Source organism: Phascolarctos cinereus, unplaced genomic scaffold, assembly GCF_003287225.1.
Source record: "Phascolarctos cinereus isolate Bilbo 61053 unplaced genomic scaffold, phaCin_HiC Scaffold_2;HRSCAF=192, whole genome shotgun sequence".
NCBI lineage: Eukaryota > Metazoa > Chordata > Mammalia > Diprotodontia > Phascolarctidae > Phascolarctos > Phascolarctos cinereus.
Window position 1 is genome coordinate 42,946,151 of NW_027555625.1, and position 16,274 is coordinate 42,962,424.

The 16,274-nt window shown below is 43.1% G+C and overlaps 1 protein-coding gene and 1 pseudogene across 1 annotated transcript in view; both read left to right on the forward strand.

Annotated features, from left to right (window-relative positions):
• The window catches only part of HYDIN (HYDIN axonemal central pair apparatus protein), a 464,226-nt gene that overhangs the window by 359,773 nt on the left and 88,179 nt on the right, over nucleotides 1–16,274 (forward strand). Inside the window, 7 exon segments of the mRNA XM_078149348.1 lie at nucleotides 917–1,076; nucleotides 1,189–1,361; nucleotides 2,562–2,760; nucleotides 6,003–6,102; nucleotides 7,290–7,389; nucleotides 9,985–10,153; nucleotides 13,599–13,840. Of these exon segments, the coding sequence (XP_078005474.1) occupies nucleotides 917–1,076; nucleotides 1,189–1,361; nucleotides 2,562–2,760; nucleotides 6,003–6,102; nucleotides 7,290–7,389; nucleotides 9,985–10,153; nucleotides 13,599–13,840 (1,143 nt within the window).
• Nucleotides 13,949–15,288, forward strand: LOC110192526 (glycosylated lysosomal membrane protein pseudogene; annotated as a pseudogene).

A 16,274-nucleotide genomic window follows, 5' to 3' on the forward strand; every position in this document is an offset into this window, starting at 1 on the left:
AGATGCCACACATATTGAAACCCATCTATTGGCAGACAGATATCTCTGAAATATGATAAATTTCTTTTAAATGAATGGATTTCTCCATTTGCACATTCTAAGTTTACAAGATTCAAAAAACATTTTTTCGGGGGGGGTAAGGCTCTTGGGTTCAAATGACGTACCCAGGGTCACACAGCTACTAAGTGTCAAGTGTCTGAGGCTGGATTTGAACTCAGGGCTGCCCCTAAGATTCAATTATAAATTACAAAACTGATTTAAATCATGGAGTAGAACCATAGCAAAAGACAGGCAGTAGGCAAAAGGACATTTTTTGGACAGCATGGTCATCTTTGCATGCCCCATAAGTCCACTGAGGACAGGTGGGGCCGGTTCAATCTTGGAGATATTAATAATTAAGTGATCTTTCTAAGTGCGCCCACCCAAAGAGTTTCCTGTTTGGGAACAATTGCTCTTCCAAGGTATCTGATTCAGTTTACCTGCTAGCAACTGCAGAAAACAACCAGCAAACATTTTGAACATGAACATACATATTACAAAACACATCTATACGTATATAAATAGGACTTAGACTGAAGTCCAGAGGCAAGGAAAAAACGTCATTGATAGGGAAGCCCCCATGATGCAGGTAGCATCGGGGCTTCCTTGGTGAAGGCTGCACATACTTGTACACTTTACACGTTGTGTTCCTATCATTCAGTAAGCTTGAGAGGCCAAATTACCAGCAGATATTTGTTACATGATTTGTTTCAGCTTATCCAACAGATGTTAAGTACCAGCTGTTTACAAAGCCCCGTGCCAGACACTGGGTTAATGAGTTACTGGGAGGATAACATCTCTTGTCACAGACTACCTTGAGGATGAACCAATCACACAAAGTCCCTTCCCTTCCATACCAAGGTTTCTTCCTTTTCAGGTATAAAGCAATCCAGTTCCCAGACAACATGGAGAAGCTAACAATCCTAAACGACTCCCCACTGACTGCAGAGGTGACCTTCATCTTCCAGTATGATGTCAAAGCCAACACCTACATCCTGGACCCGCCCTCCATGACCCTTAAGCCCAATGAGAAGCAGGTAGGAAAGCCTCAGGGGCAATCCCACCATCTTGACGGCCCTCGTGAAGCTGGAAGCGTGGCTGTCCTCAAGATGACTTCTCCCCTTACTCTTGGCCTTCCTGTCCCCTCAGGTGCTGTCCGTGTGGGCATACCCGACCTCCGTGGGCATATTCGATGACGCCGTTGTCTGCTGCATCAAGGAAAACCCAGAGCCCGCCATCTTCAGAATAACCTGCCAGGGCATCCGGCCAGAGCTGGAATTGGACCACAAGCAGCTGCATTTTGAAAAGCTGCTCCTCCACAGGTCAGACATCGGATAAACTGGCCTCATTTACCTGGGATTCCCCAAGCTACAGAGTCACTGTCTTGGGGGTCCTAGATTTACCCTTTGCCTCCTTCCCTTGTGGGTTAGAGGGGAGCTACGTGAGAGACAATGTGGTCTAATGGGAAGAGGACGGAGCTGCCAGGCAGGTGGTGCAGGTTCTAGTAACAGCTCGGCACTCACTAGAGAGCTGACCATAACTAGCTCGTTGAACGTCTCTACACCTTCTTTCCTTCATCTGTCCAGAGGGAATGATAGCAACAACTGGCATTTATTTGGTTCTTTGTTTTATAAAGCCCTGGGGGCTTTGCACCATCTGTATCATCATCCCCATCCTAGGGATGAAGAAACTGAGGCTCAGGAAAACAGTAAAGGTTAAGTGACTCGTTCAGGGTCAAACAGTGCAAGGGTCAGACCCAGGATGTGAACTTGGATCTTCTGATGTCTAGGCAAGACTTCTCTTGTGAAAACAAAGCCTTTAGGATGGAATATCAAGTCCCATTTGGTGTTTAGAGCCCTCTATGGCTGGCTCCTTCCTTCCCACCTTTGCCATCTTCTTCCTCCCTTTTGCTCTGACCCAGTCACCCCAACACTCTCCTGATGCCATTCCCTTTCACAAGCCACCCCCCATGCCTGGAGCGTTCTGCCTCTACTTCCTGGGTCCCTTCACCATTCAGTTCAAATGCCACCTTCTCCACAAGGTCTCTCCTGGTCCTCCTTTTTTCCCTCCTCAATGGCTTTTCTCTGAGATTACTTCCCATGGACACTGTGTTCAGAAGCCTATTGGTTACATGCTCATTAGACTAGGATAGGGGTGGGGAACCTGTAGCCTAGAGGCCAAGTGTGGCTGTCTAGGTCATTGGGCATGGACTTTTGACCAAGTCCAAGTTTGACAGAACAAATTCTTTTATGAAGGGGATTTGTGGATTCAGTCAAAGGGCCACACTTGAGGACCTAGAGGGGCACATGTAGCCTCAAGGCCACAGGTTCCCCTCCCTGGACTAGGAGCTCCTTCTGGGCAGGCCTTTCTATCCCAGCACTTAGTAAATACTAAATAAAAGCTTGTTGACTGGCTGACTGCCTTCAGCCTCACTAAAAATCCACCAGAAATAACACTGCAAAGCTGGTGCACTTGAAATAAACATCGTTTGACTGTGATGAGGCTTCTTCTGTTCTCTGCAGGAAAGAATCCAAGATGATTTTCTTACGGAATGTCACCCCCCTGCCCGCAGCCTGGAGGATCAGCAGCCTCGAGCACCTGGGGGAAGATTTCAGTGTCTCCAGAGTACAAGGCCTCATCCAGGCTCGGGGGGAATACTGCCTGCAAGTCCACTTCCAGCCCACCAAGGCCATCAACGCCAAGAAGGCGATTCGCTTAGAGGTGGGGCCTAGCATCCCTCTGGTGTTTGGTTTGGCACAATTAAGAAACACCAGCCCCATAGCCCCTGAACTCTGTCATTTCAAGCGGGCACTTTGGTATTCAAAATAAATTTCTTCAATTCTCAATTTTTTAAAAAAATTGTTTTGAAATGGCAAAAGGCCATTCTCCCATCCTCTCCTCAACTCCATATTATGCAGAGTCACTTCTCTAAGAGCAAAGGCTAACCAGACGTGTGGTGTTAATAAATAAATGTACAATGATGGCTAACACATAGACAGGGTGTCCCAAACCCTGACCCTAGACTTTTGAGATGCACTGATACACTTGCAAAATGTTTTGTATTATTTCCTTTAAGCCTTATCATAACCCTGTTAGGTAGTATTCCAGGTACTTTTATCCCCATTTTACAAATGAAGAAATTGTCTGATAGAAGTTCAGTGATTTGCCCAGGGTGACATATCTAGCAAATTTCAAAGGCAGTATTTGAGCCCAGGTCTTTCTGACTCAAATCCAGAATTCTAGACATGCTGTCTTTCATGCGGTGAGTGTGGATGAAGAAAGAACAGGGTCAACGATTCTTCCTGACACAGTGAAGGATCATAAGACACTAGAGGTGATGGGATGGGAGATCTGGGTAGAGTGCCATGGCTTAGTGCCTCTGAGAGGACATAGGAGGCTCACTGACATCCAGCCTTTTCCTTGCTGTGACAATTCATGGCTATAGGTAAGCACTGAACAGTCAGCCACAGCAGAGGAATAGATAAAAAAAAAAAACATTAGCCATGAGATGCAATGCATGACTTAGTTCGTATGAGCAGAGGAGAGAGAAAGGAAAGAGAAAGAAATAGAAAGACAGACAGGAAAAAGGAGAGAGAGGCAAGCAGAGGAAGAGATGGAGAGAGAAATGAGACAGACACAGAGATAGAGAAATCAGAATATTTGTAGACTTCCTTGGATATGATGCAGTAACCCAGTCGTCTGAAGGAGAAAAGTAATGGTCTAGGGGCAACCTGGAAATAGGGTTTTCCTTCTGGGGAACTTTAATTTTATCATCAGGTAGAGAATCTCTGGTCTTCTCTGGAGAGAAAGTAAAAAACATGCAAGGACGAGATGAGCTCTGGTGCTCAGCCAGAAGGCTTCTCCTAGCTCTGGATACTATGGTATATGCCTCTACCCAATCTCAAGGCAGTGTGATGTGGTATCTAGGGTGTCTGAGCTGACGTGAGGGGAGACCTAGGTTTGAATGCTCTCTCTGACACTTAATGTGTGTATTATCTACCACATGCGGTATTGTAAAGAAAGTGTTTTGTAAACCTGAAAAGGTTAAAAAATGCAGTGCCCTCTCTGGGGCCACTCCTCCAACTAGCCTGTCTCACTTAATAGTTGGGGTCCCCATGAGAAGGCTGATTACTTTTCCTCTGAGAGTCCTAGGAGTAACCTTAGTTAGAAGCCCTGGTTTCTTGGACCATTGCTCACAAGCCTCCACCAATACGCTTTCCATTTAAATCACATTTTAATTCACTTTCAGAAAAGAGAATTTACTTAGAAAGTATGTTAAGAACAGTTGGCAAAAATCATCCTTCCTCCAAATACTGGTCACAGCCCCCCACAAGTATGCACAGAGTCCACGGGGATAAATGGGCTTACATTTGAAATGTAATGATATTGAGGCACACGTGGGGCCAAAGGGTAAAATCACAACTCATCATACCTGGAAGTCCTTTCTCGAGTCCATAGTTGGCATTCTTCTCTGGTCCAGGAGGTCACCCTCACTACAGCTGCTTCCTCCCATGGGTGGCTATCCTTCCTTGTCTGTGTTTGTCCCCTCCATATCTCTCTCTGCTCCCAGGTATAGTCTCTTTTTTCTTGGGTGGGCATCTACTTGCCTGCGCTATGTTTGTCCATTCTCATCCAGATGCCTTGTCTTCTACTGGTCTCTCTCAAATCATTGTGGTGGAGTGGAGAAGAGAAAGGAATAAAAGCTCTTCCCAACCACACACGGACACACACACACACACACACACACACACACACACGCCCACAAAAGAAATTCCCATTGAACCTAGAGTCCAACACAACTGGTCTGGTCCAGCAATGGACTATTTACTAACATCAGAGTTCAGGAAGCTTGGGATGTTTAGTCCACAACAGAGAAAATGTAGGAGGGCTTGATCACTGTGTCCAAATATGGGAAATATGTCATACGGAAGAGAGGTTGTATTTTTCTCTAGGTAGCTTAAGAAGGTTGAATTACAACCAATTGGTAGAAACAGCCAGGAGACAGACTTCAGTTCATTATAAGGAAAAGCTTGCCAACAAGTAATTCCATCCAACAATTCAAAAGACCAGGGCTTCTTAAACTTGTTCCACTCACACCCCCTTTTCACGTTTTGGAAGCATTCATTGGTGTTGCATGGCATGATGGTATGCACAGTACAAAGTGCACATGCTTTGTGTTCAGAACCAAGGCTTCAGGGTAGTCACATGACACAACCCGGGCAAGCGCTGCCAGAAACACCTCGGACTCATTACACATTTGATTTTTAATTAATTGTTGGTCACTGTGCATTCAGAAACCTTTTATTGTTGCCAATTTTTTCATGACCCTATATGGGGTCATAACCCACAGTTTAAGAAGCGCTGCAATAGACCACTTCCAGAAGATGTTACTGTTAACGGTCAAGCAGATGCTGGATGACCTCTGCTGCCAGGGATGTTATCAAGGGCAGTCATGAAAGCATGGGAGTAGAATTAAATGACCTCTGACTGCCCTTCCAACTCAATGAAGCTATTATTCTAAAAATACAAATCACTCAATTTTTCTGTACTTTGTAGCTGTTTAATATTTTATAAAAGGAAATATTGAAATTATTAACTTCAATATGACTTTATCTCTCTGTGAATTTTATTGATCCCTGCTATTTCTCTGAATCTTTCACCTGAGAAATTGAAAACCAGCCCTTTTCCTTTTTTGTTTCAGCCTTGGGTCAATATGCCCAGTCTTGAGCAGGCAGTCCCCCTCAGGTAGAATGGCTTTAGGGGAATGAAGAAGTCCATCACCCAAGAGCCCCACTGTTCTGATTTCTCCTTGCTCAGGAGAGTTTCTAAGGAGGATTAGATTGAGTTTGGCACTCAGCACCATATTAGGATGCAAGAGATGGGGAGGCAACGCTGGTAATACCAGGGAAGGGTGGTTAGCCATGAATTAGCCCTTAGCAAAGGAGTTTTTCTTTCTGTGTCAGGTTTTAGATGCCGACTATCTCCTTGGAGTTGTTCAGATTGAAAACATCCAGATCTTTGCAGAATCATATGACATTGCGTTGGACATCACTTTCCCCAAAGGTCTGTTTGCTCCTTTAAGCCGAGGCTATTTTATAACAAATCCAGGACTTGTGTTTTGATTTTTCATATATCATCTTGTTGGGGAGACTATCTATCTAATGGGGGTCAGTCCTCAGAGCAGAGGCTCGGGTCTCTGCCTGCTGCCAGACTATGTGGGGGTCATAATGACCATCGCACACCATCGCACACTTCCAAAACCAGGCTCACCATCAGCAATCACTGCCCTCCACTCAGACACAGAGGTCTGGACCCCCCCACCCCAACCAATTCCTCCTAATACATAGATATGTACATGACGATCACAACCACAGTTCTCTGGATATTAAACAGTATTTCTAAAATAGCAATGTCAGAAGCACATCCATTAGAAGATATTATCCCGAGCCCCGCACATCTGTGGATCCGTTTCTCCAGCTTGAGGTCACAGTGTCATGGTCACGGAAACCAAATCTTCAGAGTTCTCCTCTGAACAATTATTTGATAGCAACTGCCTTCTCAATCTTTTTAAGCTCCCTCTCCTCTTAGCACGAAGACCTTCATTAGCCTTTCATTCCCCCCCCAGTCTCCCCCCACCTTCTTCTTAGCAGCTCTGCCTTCCTGGGCAAATCAAAGGAAACACTATTCTTCTTCTCTCCTCCAGCCATGTTTCGTGTCATTAATATTGATAGGCCCAAAGGAATTAAAGTCTTGGGATTTAAAAAGTGCAGAAATCATCCCCTGAACTCAGGGGAAACCATGAAAGTGGATAGATACACTGCAGATTCAGAAAAGAGCTAGGAAAAGATTGAGGTTTTGCCCCTAAAGCATCTTCTAGAAATATTCTAGGGTGTCACCTCAGAAAGCAAATCTTGGAATCTGAATTTGATTTGTAGTCATCATTTATCAACTCAATACTTTAACCAGAGTATTTAAACTGTCTCTCCTCCTTCCCTCTTTCCCTCTCCCTCCCCCTTCTCTCTCTCTCTCTCTCTCTCTCTCTCTCTCTCTCTCTCTCTCTCTCTCTCTCTCTCTCTCTCTCTCTCTCTCTCTCTCTCCATATGTATATGTATATGTATATATGTGTATCTGTATGTATACATGTATATCTGTTTCCCTCTCTTGGTCTCTCTCTGTGTCTCTGTCTCTGTCTCTCTCCCTCCATCTCTCTCCCCTCACCCCCTCTACCCTGCATACCTGACCCTCTGCAGGGAATGAAGGAGCCTTAGATTTGGGGGTTGTTCGAGTGATGGAAGAAGCTAAGCAGTTTCTGGCCTTGAAGAACAAAGGAAAATATGAAATTGCCTTCAGGTAATGTTTGAGTAATCAAGTTGGAGGTTTGGGTTTGTTTATTTGTTTCTAACATTCTGCCTCTGGCAGAGCATGTGGGACAAGGACAGCATTACAAGTATAGGGTTATAGTCCTTAGAATACTAAAATAATCCAGAAAATGCAAGAAGGATTTTCTCTATGACCTCAAATCACTTTATAGGTAGGTCTCCATTAGTGCAAATAATGAACCCCTTAAAGTGGTTGAATTACTTGAATTTGCACAGAATATTTCCATTCAGCAGGAGCCAGTTATCTTATTTTATATCATTATAACTTCAAATAACACAAATATGATTACATGCAACCACTTCAGGGGAATTCATTATTTAAACAAACCAGGACTGGGCTGTACCTCCAGTGTTCTACTATAGTGAATGAGATGGCACCAAGGTTTGAATAGAAACCAGTCTTCAACCACCATGATTTAAATGTTGAAAACTCAGAGAACTAAGTCAAATTTATAAGAATAAAAGCCATTTCCCAATTGATAAATGGTCAAATGATATGAACAGGGTTAGGGTTAGGGCTGTATATATTCATATGAAAAAATGTTCCAAATCACTATTGATTAGAGAAATGCAAATCAAAACAACTCTGAGGTACCACAGCACACCTATCAGATTGGCCAACATGACACAACAGGAAAATGACAAAGGTTGGAGAAGATGTGGGAAAATAGAACACTAATGCATTGTTGGTGGAGTTGTGAAATGATCCAACCATTTTGGAGAGCAATTTGGAACTCTGCCCAAAGGGCTATATAAAAAATGTGCATACCCTTTGACCCAGCAATAGCACTTCTAGGGCTGTATCCCAAAGAGATCATACAAATGGGAAAAGGACCCACATGTACAAAAATATTCATAGCAGCTCTTTCTGTGGTGGCAAAGAATTAGAAATTAAGGGGATGCCCATCAATTAGGGAATGGCTGAATAACTTGTGGTATGTGAATGTAATGGAATACTATTATGCTATAAGAAATGATGAGCAGGCAGACTTCAGAAAAACCTGGAAAGACTTGTATGGACTGATGCTGAGTGAAGTGAGCAGAACCAAGAGAACGTTGTACACAGTAACAGCCACATTGTGTGATGACTAACTTTGATAGACTTGACTCTTCTCAGCAACACAAGGATCTAAGACATCTCCAAAAGTCCATGATGGAAAATGTTATTCATATCCAGAAAAAGAACTATGGAGTCTGAATGCAGATTGACACATACTATTTGCTATTTTTTTTCCTTCTGTTTTGTTTTGTTTCTTCTTTCTTGCGGTTCCTGCTATTGCTTCTAATTCTCTTTACAACATGACTAATGTGAAAATACGTTTAATATGAACGTATACGTAGAGCCTACATCAGATTATGTGCTATCTTGGGAAGGGAGGGGAAGAAAATTTAAAACTCAAAAGCTTATGGAAGTGAATGTTGAAAACTAAAATTAATTGATTTTTAAAAAGTAAAAAGCTATGTACATTTAAAAACACATGAATTTTCATGCTGAATTATGTTTTATAGACACTATAAATAAAATCATTTACAAAAAAAATGTTGAAAATTCAACAAAGTTTTGATGACTTAGAAATTGACTCTTGTCACAGCAGAATTAGTGCCAGAACTGAAACTTGAAGGAGATCATAGATCTCACAATAACAGCTGGCATTTAGATAGAGCTTTAAGGTTGACAAAAGCACCTCACAAATATTATCTCCTTTGTTCTTCATAACAACCCTAGGAGGGAGGTGCTGTGATTATCCCCATTTTACAGATGAGGAAACTGAGGCAGAAGAGGTTAAGTGACTTGCCCAGTGATGCTTTTCCTTATTCCAGGTCCAGCAGTCTATCTGCTTCACCACATAGCTACCTCAGAAGGTCTAGATCTAAAAAGGATCTCAGAGGACACTTCATTCAGGTCTCTCATTAACTTATAAAGAAACTTGGCCCGGGGAGATGATGACCTGTCCAAAATCAGAAGGCAGTAACTTCAGAAGACAGGATTTAAAAACAAATCTTCTGTCTTTTCTCATCATATCCCACCACCACCCCTAATTTGCTTGTTCCTGAATGTTATTTTTCTTTATTATTGATACCTTAATAATGAATTACACAACTGAACAGATCAACCCCAAAGTAGTTTGCTCTGTTTTTAAAGTTTTTTCTGATACCTTTTGTTTTCTTTTTATACCACAATTATTTCCTGATACATTTGTTCACTCCTGCTAATAGAAAAAAACAATCACACCAAACCACTCAATACAGTAATTATGTTTATCAGAGTATGCAGCACTGGGCCTCTGTAGTTCTCCCCTGACCCCCAACCTCTCTGCCAAGAAGAAGAATGTTTCACCATCAGCTATTCCCTAATGGTCCTTGTAATTATTAATTTTGGGGGGCGATTGGTGACTTGCCCAGGGTCATTCATCCTAAGTGTCTGAGACAGGATTTGAACTCAGGTCTTCACAACTCGGGCTGGTGCTCTATCCACTATACCACCTCGCTGCCCTGGTCCTTATAATTGTAAATAATAATTCAGCTGTCTTTGAATGTCTAGCTGATTTCTGCCTCTGTCCTTCAGCTTTTCCCTGGAGCCCCTGGCACCTCACCTACCCAATGTGAACTCCATCCTCTCTACCCAACCCAAGAAAGGATCACTGACCACAACTGACCGCCCCACCAACATCCAAGTGATCTTCCGTTCAAAAAGAGAAGTGAAAATTGAGAACAAGCCCATCATTCGCTGTCAGGTGAGACAGTCGGAAGCTGGTCCTGCTCTTTGGACTGTTGTCAGGAGGTCTTTCTTGGGAGGTCTTCCTAGAGGAAGATCCCTCCATCAAGTCTGAACTTACATAAAGTGAATATTGGCAGAGGGTTGAAATCAAGGGTTGAAAGGTGACTGATGTGTTCACCTCTATAACCCAGGATCACTGATTTGTTTTTCAGTCAAAAGGGTCCTCTGGGGCCATCTGGGTATAGAGTTACAAGATCTGGGGGCTGATGCCATTTTCTCATAGAATATCAGAGTCAGAAGGAGTCTCTGAAGCCTTCTAGCCCAACCTATGCATGAATAATTCCCTCTTAAAATGTACCTTGTGGGGGCAGCCAGGTGGTACAATGGATAGAGCACTGGCCATAGGGTCAGAAGGACCTGAGTTCACCTGAGTTCAAATCTGACCTCAGACACTTGATGCTTACTAGCTGTGTGACCCTGGGCAAGTCACTTAACCCCATTGCCTAGCAATAAATAGATAGATAGATAGATAGATAGATAGATAGATAGATAGATAGATAGAATGTACCTTGTAAGTTATTATCCGGGGGGGACCAACCCCCCTATTGTGGCATACTGACACAGCAACAAGAATTTATTAAGCAACACAATATTTTGGGCATCATGCTAGAAATTGGGAATTCAGAGACAAAAATGAAATAGCCCCTTCTTCTGAGCAGGGGAAGACAGGGATATGCATAAGATATACAAAAATCCAAAGGTAAATTTCCAGAGGAAGCATTATCAGCTGGGATTAGGATGAAACCGCTTCATGTAACAGATAGCATTTGAACTGGGCTTTGAAAGATGCTAGGGATTCCAAGAGGTGGGGATGAGAAGGAGGAGTACTTTGCAGGCTTAGTGACAGTCAATGAAAAAGCCCACAGACAGAAGAGGGAAAGCCATGGGAGAAGAACAGCGAGAAGACCAGTTTAGGTGGCCCAAAGAACCTGCAGAGAGAGGTTAGAGCCGAGCTATAGAGACTCCCACAGATAGCAGGGAGCCCCTGGAATTAATGGAGGAAGGGAGAGAGGTGGGCAGAGCCATCCTGTAGGAATATCAGTTTGGCAGCTGTGTGGAAGAAAGGTAGGAGAGGTAAGAGACCGGATAATGTTGGAGGTCAAACAGAAGCTGCTGCAGTAGTCCAAGAGAGAGAATGAGGGTAGGGACCATGCAAGTGGGGTGAAGGGGACTAGAGATGAGAAATAGTACAGAAGGAGAAAAATACAACTGGCACTCAGTTATGGGGTGGGGCGTAGAGAGGACAGGGGAGTAAGGAGTAGAAAATAATTCCAAGGTTGTGAACATGGGTCACTGGTAACATAAAAGTACCCTCAATAGTAATAGCAAATTTTAGAAGAAGACCGGGTTTGGGGCAAAAAGTAATGAATTCTGTTTCAAACATATTGAGTTTGAGACACCAGTATGATACTTAATTCCAAACGTCCAAAAACCAGTTGATGCTGGAAGACAGGAGCTCAGGAGAGAGACTTGGGATGGATATCTAATTCATATGATAGATATAATAATTAAATACATGGGAGTTGATGAGATCATTGAGAGAGAGTTTAGAGCTAGAACAGAAGAGAACCCAGGACAGAGCCTTGAGACATGGGTGATGGTCCAGCAAAGGAGATAAGGACTGATCAGAGATGTGGGCAACCAAAGGAGCAGGGTCATGAAAATCCAGAGAGGAAAAATAGCCAAAGAGAGAGGGTGATCAACACCATCAGACGTTTCAGACAGAGCAAGAAGCATGAATATTGAGCAAAGGCCATCAGATTTGGCAGTTAAAAGGCCGCTGCTAACTTTGGAAGGAGCAATTTCAGTTGAATATAGAGATCCAAAGTCATATGGCAAGGGGTTGAGAAATGAGTTGAGACCATAAATGCACCATTGGTGGAGCTGGGAACTAACTGGTCCAGCCATTCTGGAAAGTAACATGGGGCCATACCCAAAAAGCTACAAAACTGCATATGCGCTTTGACCCAGCGATACCCCAACTAGACCTATGTCTCCAAAGGGATCAAAGGAAAAGGAAAAGAACATGAATATAAAAATATGTGCAGCAGCTCTTTTTGTAGCTGCAAAGGCAGAAATTAAGGAGGTGCTCCCCTACTGGTGAATAGCTAAACAAATCAGGGTGTGTGACTATAATGGAATATTATTGTGACATAAGAAGTGACAAAGTTGACAATTTCAAAGGAAACTGGAAAGATTTCTATGAACTGATGCAGAGTGAAGCAAACAGAACCAGGAGAACAATTTCTAGAAGAAGAAGAAGAAGAAGAAGAAGAAGAAGAAGAAGAAGAAGAAGAAGAAGAAGAAGAAGAAGAAGAAGAAGAAGCATTTACATAGTGCTTAAGGTTACTTCACAAATATTAACTCATTTTATCCTCACAACAACCTTGAGAAGTAGGTACTGTTATTATCCCTACTTTACAGATGAGGAAACCGAGGCATACAGAGATTGATTGACCTGCCCAGGGTCACACAGCTAGCATCTGAGGCTGGATTACAACTGAGGTCTTCCTGACTCCAGGCCCAGCACTCTGTGCACCATGGCACCACCTAGTGGCCTCTCTAACAACAACATGTTAAAGAAAAATTTTGAAAGACACTAGAATTCTGATCAATGCAACGATAAACCAAGAGTCCGGGGAACTAAAGATGAAACATGCCACCCGCCTCCTGCCAGCAAAGTGTTGGACCTAAAATACAAACTGAGACATACATGTCTCTTACATTGAACGTAGAAAATGGCAATTTGTTTTATTGGACTGCGCATATTTGTTACGAGTGGTTTTTTTATTCATTTGGGGAAGAGAAATGAAAGGGAGAAATAATATATGCTTTTAAAAATAAATATTTTAAGAGATAATTGAGTGAGAGGAGAAGAAGTAGAGACAATGAGTACTAACACCTTTTTCTAGAACTTGTCTCCTTTGCTATTGAGTCATTTCAGTTGTGTCTAACTCTCCGTGACCCCATTTAGGGTTTTCTTGGCAAAGATACTGGAGTGGTTTGCCATTTCCTTCCCCAGTTCAATTTGCAGATGAGGAAACTGAGGCAAACAAGGTGAAGTGACTTGCTCAGGGTCATACAGCTAATAAGTATCTCAAGCCATATTTGAACTCAGGAAGATAAGTCCTGATTCCAGGCCTGGTGCTCTATCCACTGTGCCACCTACTTGACCAGTTGGCTCCTAGAAAGGTATAAAAAGAAAAACCAAGGCCCAAAGAGGTTAATAAACTTGCCTAGAGCTAGTAGGAGGAAGAATTTGGATTGGAAGTAAACCTAGGTCTTCTGAATCTAAGTCTGTCGCTTTTTCCACTAGACCCTCTTGCCTCTCAAGAGATTCTCCAGATTTAGACATGGGCTAACATTTTCCTCACCACTCCTAACTCTCCTTGTCCTTTTAGATTATTGAACCCAACAGCATAGGCGGAGGTGAAATCATTGCCAGCATTCCAATTAAATTCTCGGTGAATGCAGTATACTCCAAATATGGCATCAGCCCTGCTGCCATCATCAACTTTGGAGCCATGGTTTGTGGCAGCCGTAAAACTTCTACCTTCATCATTGAAAACCAAGGTGCCCTGGACTTCAGATTCAACATCGGCAGGCTGAATAGGGATGCTCCTCTACTTCAAACACGGAAAATGTAAGAAAGAAACATTTGCTTGATACCTTCCCCTCCCCAGAAGTTTAACTCCTCTCATTCTGCACTGTCAAACTAGCATATCAAAAAATTCTAGGTTAGCCAATGCATATGGTTTTAGGCTGTTCTAGGATTATTGATCCTATTCTGTTTGTTTCTTCTAGAATGATGCAAGTTATATTAGTAACCAAGTAACCCCCTACCTCTCTATGGTCTCCTAGGTACCAAGAAATCACCCCAGTTGCTTCTTTAAAAAAAAAAAAAAAAGGATTAAACTACCAAAAAATTATTTTATAGAACTAGAAAAAATAATAACAAGATTCACTTGGAATAACAAAAGGTCCAGAATATCAAGGGAACTAATGAAAAGAAATACAAGGGAAGCTGGCCTATCCATTCCATACTAAAATTGTATCATAAAGCAGCAATCATCAAAACTACTTGGTACTGGCTAAGAAATGGAGTGGTGGATCAGTGGAATAGGTTAGGTACACAAGACACAGTAGTCAATGACTATAGTGATCTACTATTTGATAAACCTGAAGATACCAGCTTCTGGGGTAAGAACTCACTATTTGGACACATGACCCGAACTTCGGCCAAGCTCTGAGCAGCAGCTAGGGCTGTGGGGCTGCGGAGGCGTGCTCTGGGAGCGCTCCCCGGCCCGGGGGGTCCCTGCCCGCTGCCGCTCTCTGCTCCTCCTCCAGTACCTGCTGCTGCTCCAAGCCCCCGCCGGCTTGCTCGGGGACCAGACCCACCGGGTGTCCTTCTGAGTGCCACATTCCAAGGTCGTCCTTCAAAGGATCCCTTGGGGGCCTTCAGCAATGGCAGCCTGGCTTTCAAGATTCTGGTTCTGGTAGTCCAGCCCATCTCCCTCGACTCTTAAATACGGCGGATACCTCCCAGCTAGAACTGGTTCTGTCCCACAAGGCAACCACTCCCTTTTCGGGCTGGAGATGGCAACTCCAGTTTTGGATTCTGAGTGTCCCCAGCTGAAGGAGCAGAAATCCATTGATGATGAAAGCTTCCAGCTGGATCAGCTGCTGTGGCGTTCCTCACCAGAAGGCTTCTTACAGTGGCAGCCAGTAGCTTTCTCACAGAAGCAACCAGATTGGAAAACACCCTGCCAAGTATCCCCTCCTGGTCCCACCTTGGCTACCCTACTTCCCCAATCACCTGTTGTCAGAGCTTTCTTTGGCTCCTCCGTTAACTTCTGCACCTTCAACCAGACATTTGGAGACTCTACTGCTCCTGCCTATGAGGACCAGCACTACCTTAGTTGGTCTGCTGTCTTGGGCATGGGAATCCCCCCAGTGGATTCCTTCTCACCTCTGGTTCTAGGAATCGTGGTAGTGGTTGTAGGGGCCCCTGCGCTTCTGCTGGTAGGAGGCGGCCCCTGCCTTCTGCTACTATGACATAGGCTCTACTCAGAGTATGCACCAATCAGCTGAAGTCCTGACCTCCCCCAGGTGCCTTTCCAGATCCTCCTCCCAATACCATACTAGGGTGAAAACAAGGATACATTTTGGAATAAGGAAGAGAGGACATCATGCCTCCTCTTCCTCTGTTTCTGGGCCCTGGTCTTCATTGTAATGCCAATATCCCTGACTCCTTTTTTTTTTAACAGAACCTTCAAACCTCTGTTTCTTCAGGTCTCCCCTGAGCAAGGGGACAGCAGGAGAACCAGTTAATGATGAAAGGGGATGGGGCACCTAACTTCTAGCCTAAAATTGGCCTTCTTGAATCACTTCTCCACCCCACCCCCCAATTCTTTTCTAGTATTTGTGTTGGGAGTATGAGATTTATACCAGGATCAAAGCATTGAGAAGCCTAACCCCTGATCTTTGGGTTCCTAGAAGGGTGAAGATGAAATATGTACTTATTTTTTCAAAAAAAAAAAAAAGAGCTCACTATTTGGCAAAAACTGCTGGGAAAACTGGAAAAGAGTATGGCAGAAACTAGGCACAGACCGAAATCTCATACCATATACCACAATAAAATCAAAATGGGTTCATGATTTACATATAAAGACTGATACTATAAGCAAACTGGAGAGAGCAATGAATAGTTTACCTATCAGATTTATGGAGAACAGAAGAATTCATGACCAAATAGGAGACAGAAAACATTATGAAATGTAAAATAGATAATTTTGATTACATTAAATTGAAAAGTTTTTGCACAAACAAAGCCAATGCAACCAAGATTAGGAGGGAAACAGAAAACTGGGAAAGAATTTTTACAATCAGTGTCTCTGATCAGGGCCTCATTTCTAAAAAGTCAAATTAATAAGAATACAAGTCATTCCCCAATTGATAAATGATCCAAGGATATGAACAGGCAGTTCTCAGATGAAGAAATTAAAGCCATCTATAGTCATATGAAAAAATGCTCTAAATAACTATTGATTAGAGAAATGCAAATCAAAAAGACTCTG